At 50.7% G+C, this 14785-nt stretch overlaps 8 protein-coding genes across 8 annotated transcripts; 5 read left to right on the forward strand and 3 right to left on the reverse strand.

Annotated features, from left to right (window-relative positions):
* Positions 1-399: 399 nt before the first annotated feature.
* On the reverse strand, positions 400-830 carry BDP55DRAFT_683713 (uncharacterized protein). Its single transcript, XM_060576351.1, has 2 exons — positions 666-830; positions 400-608 (listed from the first exon to the last, which is right to left on the reverse strand). Exons 1-2 carry the CDS (start codon positions 756-758, stop codon positions 507-509), a joined length of 195 nt encoding a protein of 64 aa, XP_060422822.1. The 5' UTR covers positions 759-830; the 3' UTR covers positions 400-506.
* Positions 831-1164: 334 nt separating this feature from the next.
* BDP55DRAFT_683716 (uncharacterized protein) lies at positions 1165-1631 on the forward strand. Its single transcript, XM_060576352.1, has one exon. It carries the CDS (start codon positions 1339-1341, stop codon positions 1525-1527), a length of 189 nt encoding a protein of 62 aa, XP_060422823.1. The 5' UTR covers positions 1165-1338; the 3' UTR covers positions 1528-1631.
* Positions 1632-2396: 765 nt separating this feature from the next.
* Positions 2397-2752, forward strand: BDP55DRAFT_683717 (uncharacterized protein). The gene has a single exon (XM_060576353.1). The coding sequence runs from the start codon at positions 2408-2410 to the stop codon at positions 2711-2713; it is 306 nt and encodes a 101-aa protein (XP_060422824.1). The 5' UTR covers positions 2397-2407; the 3' UTR covers positions 2714-2752.
* Positions 2753-3137: 385 nt separating this feature from the next.
* BDP55DRAFT_594814 (uncharacterized protein) lies at positions 3138-4125 on the forward strand (the record flags this gene model as incomplete). The annotated part of the gene is made up of 1 exon (XM_060570971.1): positions 3138-4125. A coding segment is annotated over exon 1 (627 nt), but the record flags the coding sequence as incomplete, so codon positions are not given.
* On the forward strand, positions 4100-5577 carry BDP55DRAFT_622567 (uncharacterized protein; the record flags this gene model as incomplete). The annotated part of the gene is made up of 2 exons (XM_060571367.1): positions 4100-4176; positions 4245-5577. The coding sequence occupies 2 exons, from the start codon at positions 4100-4102 to the stop codon at positions 5284-5286; spliced, it is 1119 nt and encodes a 372-aa protein (XP_060422826.1). The 3' UTR covers positions 5287-5577.
* Positions 5578-8258: 2681 nt separating this feature from the next.
* BDP55DRAFT_734400 (uncharacterized protein) lies at positions 8259-8790 on the reverse strand (the record flags this gene model as incomplete). Its single annotated transcript, XM_060580203.1, has 2 exons — positions 8259-8544; positions 8609-8790. The coding sequence occupies 2 exons, from the start codon at positions 8788-8790 to the stop codon at positions 8259-8261; spliced, it is 468 nt and encodes a 155-aa protein (XP_060422827.1).
* Positions 8791-9041: 251 nt separating this feature from the next.
* On the reverse strand, positions 9042-9745 carry BDP55DRAFT_683724 (uncharacterized protein). The gene has a single exon (XM_060576354.1). The coding sequence runs from the start codon at positions 9658-9660 to the stop codon at positions 9493-9495; it is 168 nt and encodes a 55-aa protein (XP_060422828.1). The 5' UTR covers positions 9661-9745; the 3' UTR covers positions 9042-9492.
* Positions 9746-10705: 960 nt separating this feature from the next.
* On the forward strand, positions 10706-12232 carry BDP55DRAFT_683726 (uncharacterized protein). The gene has a single exon (XM_060576355.1). It carries the CDS (start codon positions 11011-11013, stop codon positions 12103-12105), a length of 1095 nt encoding a protein of 364 aa, XP_060422829.1. The 5' UTR covers positions 10706-11010; the 3' UTR covers positions 12106-12232.
* Positions 12233-14785: the final 2553 nt, after the last annotated feature.

A 14785-nucleotide genomic window follows, 5' to 3' on the forward strand; every position in this document is an offset into this window, starting at 1 on the left:
GACGCCTTTCATCACTTCTCATGTTGTACACAGCGAACGATATCAATGGCATTGAGAGGAAAGCGAACGAGACTCTTCAGCTCAAAAACGTCCAGGATCAATTCTGCTATATTCGTTATCCAGTCTGTCGCCTGTTATAACAGGTGGAACTATGCGTGCGCAAAACCCTGTCTGCTCCAGCAGACTTGAAACCCAGTGCAAGACCTTATCTTTCTCCCGAGTCTCGTTTCCTGTATAGCCACAATGTGGGCATCGAGATGTGTGATTGAGATCGGTTGTCTATTGGAAGTGGGAAATAGGTATGAAGCTCGTATTGACATAGCGGGTGCGAGCAAGTATGTGCTTCCCAAGACTCAGGCTTTTCTTCACCTTTGCGATCATTAGTGGACTTATGGAGTGTGGCGATCCATGTAGAGGCAGTTCGCCGTACGTTTGTCCCCCCCTTTCCCGCAATCTCTTTGACCTGTCCGTTACACGACCGGCTTTCCTTGGCATGCCAGAAGCTATCAGATTCGAACTTTGGAGACAGCGCAATATGCGCAGCGTGCGACGTCACAGGTCTGACAGTTTGAGTAGCTAATTGGCATGCCGGTGTTTCCACACCCACACTTTGTACCAGTCAGCATCATTCAGTAAACTAGATACGTTACATAGAGCAACTTAACGCATGTCCATAGATAGACCTGCTTTCTTTTCGTCCCCCATGAATCAACTATTGCCATACTCCCGGCTATGTTGGTAGGATCATCAACACCCATGGGTGGTGTGTCTTCGCTCACAAATCGATCGGTCCTCGAGGGAGATGACTCATGATGGATTCTGCCGGAGAACGAGTCGCGAATCAAGAACGTAGCGATGGCAAGAACCCGCTCGCCACTAAGAAAGAAATTGCGGCGAGCTTCATAGAACGGGTGTGCTAAGGCAGGTGTTGTCTCGAGAACGGGAAGAAAGACTGAGTCGAGTTCCATGCCCGGTTTCAGCAGCGAGCTTGTGAAAGGACGAACATTGATGTGGCAATACGCTTATCGTTCCCACTCTATGATGAAAGTCTTGTGAAAGTGCTCCCCTTTCAGGTGGTTGAACGGTACTCCTCTGCTTCGTACGCCTCCAACGCCCGTCTGCTTCTATCTATAAGTAGCTTTAGCATCGCAAGACCAACAAGCCCCGACACGGAAGCTGGCGGCTCGCCGCACTCTCCGCCCGGCCTCAGGCCCCAGCCCTCAAAGATGTCATGCCCCTGCCGTGCCTACAAGTGCGCGCGCTTCTCGCCGCCGTAGTTCTAAGTGAGACCCGAGGTCCTGACCCGTCATGGTCAGACGCTGGTGACAGGGCGGGTGCATGCTGAATGAGCCTACCGGGTTGCTTAGGTGCGCGTCCCCTGAAGCCTACCTCAAGCACTGGGCATGCTGTGCCTGCAGATGTCGGGTGGGGGAACTACCTCTACGTGGTCTGTTTGTTACATACTCGTCCGTTGTCCTGCCAGTTAACGCGATGAACTGTTATAATTTCTCATCATGCGGCGGCTGATCAGACGACAGCCTAACAACCATTCCCCGCTTCCTATGAAAGACACAAGGTGACAAGTACGAGCCTCGTCACCGCCAGCTCAGCGTAAGCGAGAGTTGCTGATTCCCTGCTCGTCATCGACCTATGTAACATTGTGGAGTAAGTCTGCCTGGGCGGGCCGACGCCAGTGACCCAACAAGGATAAAGTGACGGAAAACAGAAACGCTTGCGAACTCGGGATGTGCTGACATCCGGCTCGGAAATGGCGATGACCTCTGTTGAACACTCCAGCTTTCGCTAAGCTGAACAAGCTTGCAGCGCGGCGACGGAAGGCTCTCAGTCAGGACTTGGCGTGATCAAGTCATCAAAACTCTGATCGGACAGAGCCTTACAACCTAGGCATCTCCTGTCAGCGTGGTGGAGGGGGGTGAGGCAGGACTGACTGGGGGTGGCATGCCGCGTCTGTAGTGTACGCATCCGTGATGGGGATGGCTTTGTTGGTGTACTGCAGGCAGAACCCAGGATGTTGACTGTGTCCACAGGTACCGTGGAACCACGACCACGCACACCCCTCTGACTCAGATCCTCGCATTATGAGCACGCCCCTAGTCTCGGATGGATGCTGATACCTGGGCGTGCCATGGCGCTATTCCACGTGAACCAGTGGTACAGACATCGTGTCGCCCTGTGAGCCAACACAGCGGTTTTGTGTGGCGGTCCCCCTTGCCGATATCACTGCCACCAGCCGACGATTACGGGCACAGTTCCTAACCAGGGATCACATCTCCCCGGACATAGTGTAGTGAACAAGCTCCAACGCCTCATCCCTCTGGGTCCCACAATTTTCTGATTGGTACATTATATCTGCTTGACGACGTTTGTCTTCGCTCAACCAAGCCAAATGAAGGCAACATTGGCGGCCGTTGGTCTGGCGCCAATGGCACTAACAGAGCTGCTATTTAGTCGCTGTTCACCGATTATCTTCGGACGTTGCAGGAGCCCGACAATCGGAACAGCTAGGCATCTCCCCGTCCAAGCAAGCCTGCGCCGGGCTCGTCGCATAGCAAGGCACGGTTACAATGTATGTGCGTGGGTACGGAGCGTGGTGTGCAGAAATCGTGCTGGCAGAGGCCAGCAGGCCGCAGAAGAGAGAACAGGCGATGCTGAAAAGAAAACGGTGAATCGCCGTTGGCATGTTGGAAGATAGCGCTTCTCCATTTTGATGCGTGGTTTGCTTTTCTCCTACCATGTTGTTGGCTGCATTTCTCTCGCGAACTCTCCTTGAGCTGTTAACTGCAGTATGTGTGCGAATAGACTGCTACGAAAGAGTCGGCAAGCTGAATAATTTGTGCCATTTTGAGAGATGAAAGAGACGTATGTGTGGTGAGGGCTGGGAGAGCCAGAGGGGGCAGGCCGTTGTACCTGAACCAGACTCGACTTTGGCGAACCATCTTCCATGGCGAACCGTAGAAGAGTCTTTGCAGGCGACCAGCGTGCGTCTCCTGGGAAACAGGGTGGGCTATGTGACTCGCCCCGAAGTCACCCATGGTCGTTGCCTTCAGCTGGGTCACCGAAGTTGGATTGAACCCACCCATGCATCTCGCCTCCTTTAGAAGCCATTCATAAGGCGTCGAGAGTGGTTCGCCCGTTCGTTCAAGTTTCCGTGTGTCCTTAGATGGGGAAGCATGGACTAAAAGTGTGATGCAGCATGACGGACTGCGAACTTTGAACCCCAAATAAAGCCTGGATCTCTTTGAGTCGGGCTTACAGGTAACAAAACGGCAACGACATCCCATGCTGCTTGTTAGTCCAAGGCTTCGCTTTCATTTCATCGGCATCATATGGTCACCATCAGCAGTTCTCATCGATCCGTGTTGACCTTGAGGTCAGATCTCGTACGTCAGGTCATCGAACCACGACAGCCGCATCGCTACTTCGCACAATTACTTTAGGCACTCAACATATCTTATGCAACATTTCTTGCTTGGATATGTTAATTCCGAATCCTCAGAGCCACGCTCCCTCGAGTCGTGCCAGACAGCCTTCATCGACCGCTGCAAATAGCGATTCCCCCAACAATGCGGCGCCAAAGGGGGGTAAGTCATGGACCCCGCAGGAGGAGGTTATCAGGAACATCCGGACAGCCACGTCTAGCCGCAACTTCGATCCCCGTCATGCCCATCCCGACAACGATCTCGGGTTGATTAAACAACCAGAGACACACCCTATTAGCCAGGAACAGCTTGTTGCCGAGGTAAAGGGAATTTACGCTGGACTCGTCATGGTCGAGTCGAAGTGTATTGAGGTCGACAACGCTCAAAGTTCAAATAATGAGACCAATTTCAAGCTAAATAATGAGCAGTGGCAGGCATTGATCGCTTTACACCGAACTTTGCTGCATGAGCACCATGATTTCTTTCTTGCGTCACAGCATCCATCTGCTAGCCCGGCATTACGTCGGCTTGCGAGCAAGTACGCAATGCCGGCGCGCATGTGGAGGCATGGTATTCACTCGTTTTTGGAGCTTTTGCGTCATCGCTTGCCCGCCTCGCTTGAACATATGCTCACATTCATTTATTTGGCATATTCTATGATGGCTCTGTTGTATGAGACTGCTCCAACGTTTGAAGATACTTGGATTGAGTGCCTCGGCGACTTGGGCCGCTATCGGTCAGTAAACTCAAGCCAGACAATGCTACCAATCTTTCTCTTCGTTCTATATTGACTAACTTTTACAGTATGGCTATTGAGGATGATGATCTGAAGGATAGAGAGGTTTGGACCTCAGTTTCTCGCCATTGGTACTCAAAGGCCAGTGACAAGGCCCCTCAAACAGGTCGTCTTTACCATCACCTCGCCATTTTGGCACGCCCGAATGCCCTGCAGCAACTGTTCCACTACACCAAGTCTCTCTGCGTGCCACTTCCCTTCCTGTCTGCTCGCGAGTCAATCATGACTCTGTTCGATCCGCATCTCAATGGCACTCCGACAAGGCTGCAGGAGATTGACGCAGCCTTTGTCCACTCTCATGGGATCCTCTTTTCGGGGAAGAACACCGACCAACTCTCATCGTCGGTCAGCGAGTTCATAGATAACTTGGACAACAACATCGCACGTCACACCCGTTGCTGGCTTGATAGCGGGTACTATATCTCTATCGCATTAGGCTGCGCACTTCTCGAATATGGTAGTGAGAGCAATCCCATCATGAGAGCCATCAAATCAGGCCGCGCGGACGACGCCGACGTCCAGATGAACGAAACTGAAGCTCCCATCGCTCCAACGCAGAAGTTCCTAGACGCTCTCGACTTTGCTACTCGCACCCACAATGTGGTTTTCAGACGATTCGGCGACGACAACACCAGACCCTACTTGCACGTCACCCTCTCTTTTCTCTACCACATGTCTCAGTTTCCCGCTGCAATGGCACTTCTAGAAGAAAAGATGCCCTGGAGACTGATTTCCTTGCTCCTCAACACGATAATAATCAAAGACGTGCCCATTGAGACCATCGAGTCCAAGGAGTTTCCTCGGCCAGACAAGGGGGATCCTCGTCCTCTCCCTGACGATTTTGCGCAGCGGGGCCTTCTGTGGGTTGATAGCTATTACCCCAACGATTGGTTCACGGCCACAAAGGTAGATGACGACGATAAATACTTTGAAGTAGCATCAATGATGGAAGAGCGTTCATCCCGCTGTCTTTGGCTTGGCTGTCGGCTTGCAGCATCAGGCAAGTGGTTGACTTACACAAGAGACGGACGATTTGGGGTTGCGTCATAATACGACATGAAGATTTCTGATCTGAGCAACGATGCTACGCACCAATCCAGTGGAGAGGGTGTCAACGATACGAGAATGCCAGATGCTCCAGAAGCCAGCAATTGATGGTGCTTCATGGGGTACTTTTGTGAATGGGTTACGATAGAAGGTGAAAGGCGTTCTCTGCGTGTGGCTTACTTGGTTGTATTTCAGGAAACAAAGAATTTTCTCGGTGTCATGGGGCTAGTTGTTTTGTTCCTGTGTTTTTTTCTCAACGCGACATTCCCCTCGGTGTTGTTGCTTGAATAGGATAATTGTTGAATAACCTCTATCACAGGTGATGGTTCGAACCGATGGATTCGTGGGGTGACGAAGTGGCAATATCTGTATATTGTTGTCGGATTGGAAGTCCGATTCGACCTCGAGGCAAGGGGCCCGCGCAGGGGCCACTTACAGACCGTACTTACGATAATCGTGGCCTGCCCAACCTACGGTTGCAACCCCCCTTTTCCACCTTACGCAGAAGTTAATATAGATCAATTGACCTCTTCGTCAACTCACGGTTCGAACCGAAATCCCTGTGATAGGGATACCAAAACGAATTGACTTTAATAACAGCTTACGTATGAACAGCAAATACGGGACTTAAGCGCGATCCATACGGAGCAGGTAAAGGGTCTCGATAGTAATGCCCTGGAGAGGGTTAATATACATGCAGACCTCAATGTCAATGGGATCTGACGTACCGAAACACTGCACTTGTAGCTTGTCGTTGAGCAATCATCCAATCCTAGACTGGTCACTATAGCTTTCATCAATGTGACCTATTGCAATATGAATGGTCAAGGTTGTTGGAACATACCCAAGCTTCTAGGGACATGCCGAGGAGCGAAGCGAAAAGCGTTTTCTACAAAACCAAGGAATGACAAATTGCAAACTCCCATCTGACTGAACCCATTAGAAACCACAATGGAGAAATCTTCCTTTTATATTGAACCGTAAATTACTACGCCATAAACAATCCCAAGCTAGGCAGTTCAACTTTCTCGACTCTCAAAAAAAAACACTGACACACCCATCTTCAGAGCATCAAGCTGGTGGCCTGAAAACACTCTTGACGAGACAGTGCTCACACTCAACGTACGATTCATTTGACGGCACGTAGTGCAGACGCCGACAGTCGCAGACCGACCACCTTTCCTCCGTCAACGACGTGATGAGCTTCCTTTTCTCATGGCATATGACGTCGAGATGTCAGCGTTCATTGGCTAGTAGCCGACGTCACCCCCTCCATGTGGCTCAGGGGCGCCACCCCCACTAACACTGGGAAACGGCGGGCAAGCCGCCTGTCGGAAGACATTCCGTTAGGAAGGACACTGCGATTCTAGACGTAGCTGGCGTGAGAACGTTGTTAGGGCGACCATGTGTCTCAAGTAATGACGGAGGCATACATATTTCGTCTTCGTCGGACATACCACCGGGACTATAGCTGAAGCGGGGTTGAGCTCTAGCGAACTTAAGAATTGCCTCATATTGGCCCCGAAAGATATCGAAGGGACAACGAACCGCCCCGCAGCTACCCGTCTGCCACACCTACCCCGCAAGTATCCATGCCTGCCTTGTTCACGCCCGGACGAACTAGTGTCTGCGTTCATTCGAAGATGGATCGATCCCACGAAGTCTTGCCGGTTGATCGTCATGGGCCTTGGTCAGCCTTGTCAATAGGAGCAAGTGATTTGGACAGGGACTACTCCGGCGCCAACTTTCAGAGACAACCCAGAACCAACCTATGAGGCTGGCCATTGGCATTATGGCTGGCCGTGAGCGGGGAATTATTCTCGAAGATGATTACGGCTAGCTAACTGCGTTTCAGGCGCGACTTGGTTTGGCACCTTTGCTAATTGCCGCCCGTCATCACCAACGTCGTCTTTGCGACGCATTGTCTGCGTTCTTGTTAGGCTTGTGTTGTTTCTTGCCGCATAGAGGCACTCTCAAGCAGAACCCGGCATTACTCAATAAACTGATGTCGCAAATACGACAAATGATCTTCGGCTGCTGAATGGAGATGTTACTAGCGCTGTGCTCCGCGACACGGCAGTCCCCGCCCATCTCGAGATCAACAAAGTGACCTGTTCCCCGTCTCGAGAGCATCTCGTACCCTGGCTCGTTCTGACCTCCACGATGGGGCTTGATCACGTACGGGAGCGTTCTGCCATGAAGCGCGGTGTGTGCGGGTCTGCATGGTGCCACCGTACGAACCGCCCCCGATCGAAGTTGAAGGCCTCGAAGAATGGGAAGTCGAAGAGATCGTGGATGCCCGCTGGAGGGCTCTTCGAGTACCTTCTGATGCCCTTCGGACTTACCAACGCACCGGCAACCTTCCAAACAATGGTTAACCATGTTCTACGGAAGTACATCAACATTTTCGTCGCTGTCTACATCGACGACGTCCTCATCTTCTCCCCGGATCTCGAAACACACAAGAAGCACGTCCACATGATATTCCAGAAACTTCAGGACGCGAAGCTCTTCGATGAACCTGAGAAATGCGAATTCCACGTGCAAAAGGTTGTTTTCTTAGGCTACACCATCACGCCAGGAGAAATCCACACGCAGAAATCCAAGGTCGAGGCAGTCAAGGACTGGCCCACGCCTCTCAACGTCAAAGACGTACAATCCTTCCTAGGACTCATCAACTTCTACCGACGATTCCTTAAAGAATATACCGACATCGTCAGACCACTCAATAATCTGACTCGGAAAGACACGCCATTTGATTGGACGAACAAATGTCAGTCGGCGTTCGACAAAGTCAAGGACCTAGTAACCTGAGAACCAATTACTGCGATCCCAGACCCGACCAGACCATTCGAGGTAGAGACCGACGCATCAGGCTTCGCCATGGGAGCAGTCCTCGGTCAGCGAGACGGTAACATGTACAGAGTCAATTCAATAAAACACACAGCTCAGGGTCCTCGCCACTGCCAGAATCCTCAGATGAAAGCTTTTCGCTCTTCATCGCTCGAGCTAGAGGAGGCTGCTGCTGCCACTGCGGAGGCATTATCGACTGACTTCTTCTCATTCTTGTTCTTCTTGCTGGAAGAGCTTTCCGCTGGCTCTCCGAGATCAATCAAGTTGGTCGAAGCTTGACCGTCACAGGCATTCCCAGCCGAAACAGCCTTGGAGATTTCGACCAACATCTCTTTGAGCTCTTCAAACTCGTTTCGCAACTTCTGGACCTCGCAGATCGTAGGATCATACTCCAGGTTGGTCTTTGCGCTGGCGCCAGACTTTGTTCCATCCATCGGCTTCGAAGTCAACCTAGTCCATCATCTGCTCCCACTCCTCGATCGTGTCGTCGTCTTCCTCGCTTCTTGCTCGGTTGTTCCTGATGTCGGCGGCTGAGCGAGTCTCGAAGATTGCGGCAACGACAAGCACCGGCGAGTAGAGGATTCCCAGGATGACGTCGCTTATCTTCTCGAACTTGGATTTCTCCATCCACCAGAAGAGGGAAATGACAATCATTTCGATGAGGTTGAACGGCGGGATGTAGACGTTTTCGTCGGGGCCCACGAACGAACTGCATCGTCTTTTGGGCAAACAGCGCGAGCCAGTAACAATATGTCATGATGGCTTCAACCATCCGTGGCCTCACCGTACGTCACGTGACCTCGACTACCATAATCACCGAGGACCACACTCGCTTGCACTCTCCATTTCAGAGCGAGCCTTGTGCTCATTTCCTACTTTCAATAGACAACCGTTCTCTTTTACCCACGTCGATGCCCCTATTGTGACTATACGACAAGTCGCAATGGCGAAGAATGTCATGTGGTAAACTGAGTAGCGCAGGAGACATGATCGAAATAGCTGCTCGAGCTCCAGCAGGGAAACAATCCAGCTGAGAGCCAATAGAGCCCAAGTAGCCCAAAGAACTGCTTGAGGTAATCTGATACGGCGCGGGTTGGCGATATAAGGTGACGATACAGAAAGAATTATAGCCGCATTCGCGCAGACAACTGGCATAATGCCGATTCAGCTAAATTCTGAGGCCATGCTTGATTTGATGAGTTGAAGCCTGACATGCGGTGTATTGGCGATGCTCTTGCGAGAAAACTGTTTCAGATCATGGCAGGATCATGTCTTTCCGAATGCTTTTATATGGTCCAGTACGCAACGGTTCGCCAAGCATAAAATGCAAGGCTGCCATCTAGGCCAACAAGACGATTAACTGCATGCACCGTCGACTTGACAGCAACAGGCCAGACAAGGTGCTAGAGATGGGAAATCACATTTTGCCGCCCGTGCCCTTACCTGTGCTTCCATCGAGTCACAATCCAGAAGAGACTGATCCTCAATCAGACACCAACGCGGGCAGGCGTTGACAATTGACATGGGCAGAAAAGCGCCTGATTGGGATCAGGCGTATGTCTCTTGTGACAAAACGATTTGTGATCGCGGACTGCAGTAAGTTGGAATAAATCATGAGCCTTGCAGGCCTCTGTGTTGACCCTATCCTGCAGGGTTTGTCTCGACGACCCAGTCGTGCCCTAGATCATGACTGCTTCATTTTGGCAAGCCCTGACAAGGGTGAGAGGATGAGGTTTCTTGCAATGCTGCGGAGGCGCTTGACGCAGCTCAATCAAGGTGTGATATGTCATTTTACATTCCTGTGGCAATTCAAATGCATCAAAGATCGGCAGAGCAATCCTGGTTGACCTCACAGACTTTCTGGACGAAAAGGGAGTGAATTTAGACGAAGCCCTAACTGCTGTTCAATGTACCCCTCCCGTGTCCAGCCCGGGTGACTGTCCCGACTCCATATGAACCCAGCCAGGGGCTTCTCTGTCCTCTTCTTGCAAAGCAAAATTGGGAAGGCCAGCAAGTGAGCCACTGGCGAAGCGCACTACATGCTCGCTAAGCGGTGAGAGCGCACGCAGACACAACTGTCCCCCTGTACCCCTTGCATTTCTGAAACAAAGGCAAATGTATCCGAGATTCCGGTGTAAGGGTAGCCCTTATGATCCATATTATCACGCCGGTTGTTAACGCTCACGGCGTACCAACATCTGACCATGAGTTTCATGTCGACAAGAAGGTCTTCCGCAAAACTGCTGGTAAGGCACCTGTTTGCTCACGAAGCTCAGTATCAGTGACGCAGTTCTTGTCCTATGTAAAGGCACCGAATACGCAGAGATACCAATCCATTCTCGACACAAAACATCCAGCAAAGCATGGAATGAAGGTCGAAACTGATCAAAACATCGGTCTGGTGCTCGCAGCGGCACCATCACCCGAATATAGGTAGCTTTTTTTTTATACTAATGTATCGCCCCTCAACATTTATTGTATTACTATTTTTAAAACTAGTTTCCAAATAGCATAAGATAATTATCGAATATCATGACTTATTTGCATATCATGCAATAAAGCTGGCTATGACATCTGGTGGGACCAGGACCGGACAAGGGGAGCAGGTAGGGGGGGTGAGATCCAAAAACGTTTGTGGTTACATCGGGGCATGCAATGTAGGATTTTCTTGCATATCCTCTCAGAGGAATAGGTGCTGTCGTTGAACTGTTTGCCTTGAGATTTGCAAAGGGTTACCGCCATGCCTTGCTTTCTTGGGTGATGGAGGTGGTCTGATTCGCAGCATTCGCTTCGCTTAAAAGAAAACGTTTTCCCAGTTGCGGAATCCTGTAAACCACTTGGCAGTGGACGTGCCAACTCGCGTTCTTATCCATTATGGCTATGTCAATCCTGCCTGGCGAACTTATTCTTGACATTTGTTCCAGGCCAGGTCTTTCCATCGACGACCTGAAATGCCTTCGACTAGTCAATCGCGCCCTTTGCGCCATCTCGACTCCGCTAACATTTCGTCGTATCTACATTTCCAACTTGCATAGGGACCTCGAAGCCTTCCAAAAGATCACGTCTACCCCTCACATAGCTTCTGTTGTTAGAGAAGTTGTCTTTCTTGAGGTTCCTGATTTCATCACATACGAACATGAGATTCGATACGACAGAACAAACCTAGTCCCAACATTCTACCGATTCGCTCTGTGCCATAGGATCGCCAACAATTTCTGCCAGCCTAACGAGCCATACTTCGCATCGATCCATCCTGACCGACAAACTAGGGCCCTTGTAGATGCAGTAACAGTCTACTGCCATCAATTAAGGTCGATGTCAAAACTCACCACCTTGGTCGCAGAGCCAATCAGCATTACTCGACTGCTAGCCTTCGGGGCCGATATAAAACATCCATCTGCAGAGGATCAACATGACTGCGAAGTTCTCCTCGAGGATGCGACAGTGGGAGATTCCTCATGGCCTGTTGTCGGCTTTCGGGACGTCTTCCCTTCCCTTCTTTCTGGATCAGAGCTGGAGATTTCGAGCCTGGCCTGCGGAAAGATGGGAATGAAGCTATTCGAGGAAGGTGAGAGCGTCGAAGATCTCATGGCCAGCTTCGATCCTAGACGCGAGATGGGTGCGAACAAGTTTGCGAGGCTCACATCTATCGACCTGGAGTTTTCCTGGATGCTGCCTGTCGACCTTCCCCAATGCCTTGCTGCCGCCACTGGGCTACGGAAATTGCTTCTACGGATGCAAAAGAGGGAAGGATCTGAGTATCACGCAATCCGTATTTTCGGAGAGCTCTCACGTTTATGCTGGGACAAACTCGAGCACATGCAGACCATCAACGTCCCCTTTTCACATAAAGATTTGTGTACTTTTGCCGCGCGTCATCCAAACCTGCGGCGGATGCGCGTAGACGAAAAATTCGTCAATCTTGCTGAGGCCAGGAAAGAAGAATGTATGTGCAAAGTATATAATTAGACCTATGATAGGAGGCAAGGGCTCGGAGGGCCATCCTTTGATCTTCAATGACCGACCTTCGATCGTACAAATACCACGTCTTATAGTCGAGATAGCGACGTAATTCACAATTACAAAGTTCTCCAACAATTCTGTTCATTACTGGAAACATTTTGTCTCCCTCGCAATATTTTTGTCGAGAGCTGCCCCGTAATCAAGCAATGTGTCGACTATTCCCGAATATCCACGCTGAATCGACCATGACAGAGCCTTCTCCCTCTTTCTACCCTGATTTCAGGATCGGCCCGGTTGCTGAGCAGATTCTCTACGCATCCAACAAATCCATAAAGAACTGTTTAATAGGTGGGGATTGACTTTGCCACCCTCGCTGTGGTTGGCTAACAAGGACCTGCATGGCGGTGATACACGAATTAGGGATACCGCGCGATGGCAGCCGCCCCGCTGATAGTGTGTCGCCGAGATAGATGGCTCGAATAAACGAGGTAGAGTAGTTGTCATCAAGAAAACTTGAGGAACTGATGCAGCATGATGAGATAGTAATGGTGGGCGACTCAGACATGGCTATAACCAGTTCTCACTCGGAGCGGGACTGCTGATTGGGATTGAGGGGGCAACGACGATTGATAAATTGGGCATTGTTGGCTTGCTGGAGTCAGCCGGACAGATTGAAATCGGTGCAGAGTCGCATTTGTCAAGTATGGCAAAGCACCGAGGAATGCATCCGAGGCCATCCGTGGCGAGTAATTGGGAAATTACGTAATGATTTTCTGGAAGCAGAGAACGATTAAAGCTAGGAGAGGACACCTGTTGTTGAGGGGCCACCATTTCGTCTTATCAGACTCATCAGCAGCAGCACCGCGGTTCTTGCCAGTCTTGCGTCCAAGCAACGATCTGGGACACAATCGCCAGATGGACAGGATTCTGACTGCTCTGGAGGCCACACCACATATCAGGCGAGAAGTGACGTAGCCCCGGGCGTCCGTTTCTCCAAGAGAGAAGGCCATAACGGCAGTATTCTAGTCACGAGGGTCTTTGAGATCTCGTGGCCCTCGACAAACCAGCGGGACTCGAGCGTCTCTACCGACAAACTCCCGTCTTTGCCAAACCCTGCAGCCACACGCTCGCGCAAGTTTTTTGGTTCAAATTGAGCTATCCCTGGCTCTTCCCTCTGCCCAGATCACACAAATAGGCCTGAATGATCCGGTTTTGGAAAGTTGCATGGTTTACCTGAGGAGACATGAAGTGAGGAGTAGCTGGTTCAATGGTGGCAGTGAGTTAGTCCCATCAAATACGACCGTGTTTGCTACCTTACTATGGTCTGTCGTGACCAAGGCTACGCGAAAGGCAGGACGTAGAGACGGATGATCTCGGCCCGAGCATGGCTACTGACTTAAGACATTGATGGTACGCATTGCAGTTTCCGAGGACACCGCATCAAGATGTCTCGGTCTCAGTCGGCCTTCATTTCTTGCACAAAGTTGAAGCCACTCCAACGTTGTCTAGTCAGGGGTATACATCTTGTCAACTCATAGTCAGTGCTATATAAATCGTTCTTATGCTAGTGACTCCATCTGCATCGAAACACTGTCTTCAACGTGGTTGGCTAGAAGACGCCATAATTAAACCGAGTCTGCCAGAACGACGCCTTCTACACTCAACTCTAGATGTCACGATCAGAATGATCCGCGCCGGCGCCTCGTCAATATCATTCTAAGACGAACGGGCGTATGAAGTTGGTTAAAATCAGCTTGAAATGACCTATGGAAAATAGATGTAGAGATTCTACTTGCTAAGTGGATGTGAGATTCGTGTGATCAAGCACATGGTCAAGCGCCTGGCGAGTACTGAGACCATGTATGGTTTCGTGATATTGGCGTAGGGATCAATCCACTACATAATGCCAAAACTGACTTTCAGGTCTCATCGATGCTTCAACTCGTGTTCTGCAGATACCAACACTTTCCTGACATCTGTGTCAGCACAGAGTTGCTCCACGTGAATCTGGGTGGAAGTGCGCGTAGGAGTGTCCTCTTACACGAAGTTGAAGTTATCGTCTGCCCTGTTTACACTGACACCGCGCCCTACTGCAGGTTTCGTGGCAGGGACTCACAAGTCCGGGAAGGAAAGACTGACTGAAAAGTCTGAAGAGGCTTGGTACGGTGCATACATGTCGTTTTCTGATGCTCCTATCCCTGTGTCGCCTTGCTGTGGTACGACGGATGATTCCAGCTCCTGGCTCTGGGTTGCGAGAAGCGGTTTACTTATCACCATTCTTGGCTGCTGAGAGAATCGACGAAATGCGCCGCAAATATGCAGCAAGGGGTATGACCTTGACTTGCAGCTACAGTATTGGCGAACCCTGCTAGGTTGTAGCCTTCCTTTATACCTTGGCGTGAATCTAGCGTTGACGGCCGAAAGACGCAAACAGCTGCTGGGTACAGGAAACAAAGAGGCGGTTGTTGCCTTCCAGAGGCTCTAGGCAGGCTACTCTCAGACTATGATATCCATAGCGCACTCCCTGCCGCAAGCAGTAATCTGATCCATGGGCCATCCTGATCGAGGCCTCATCTGGTCGCCCTGCACCAAACATCACTTAGATATTACCATAAGGCCATGAAAAGGGATTGGTCGAAGTTGTGCGCCTTGCATTTCATTCTCAGGGCACGTCCAATTTCATGTG

Source organism: Colletotrichum godetiae (genome assembly GCF_030913485.1).
Source record: "Colletotrichum godetiae strain CBS 193.32 chromosome Unknown BDP55scaffold_79, whole genome shotgun sequence".
NCBI classification, from domain to species: domain Eukaryota; kingdom Fungi; phylum Ascomycota; class Sordariomycetes; order Glomerellales; family Glomerellaceae; genus Colletotrichum; species Colletotrichum godetiae.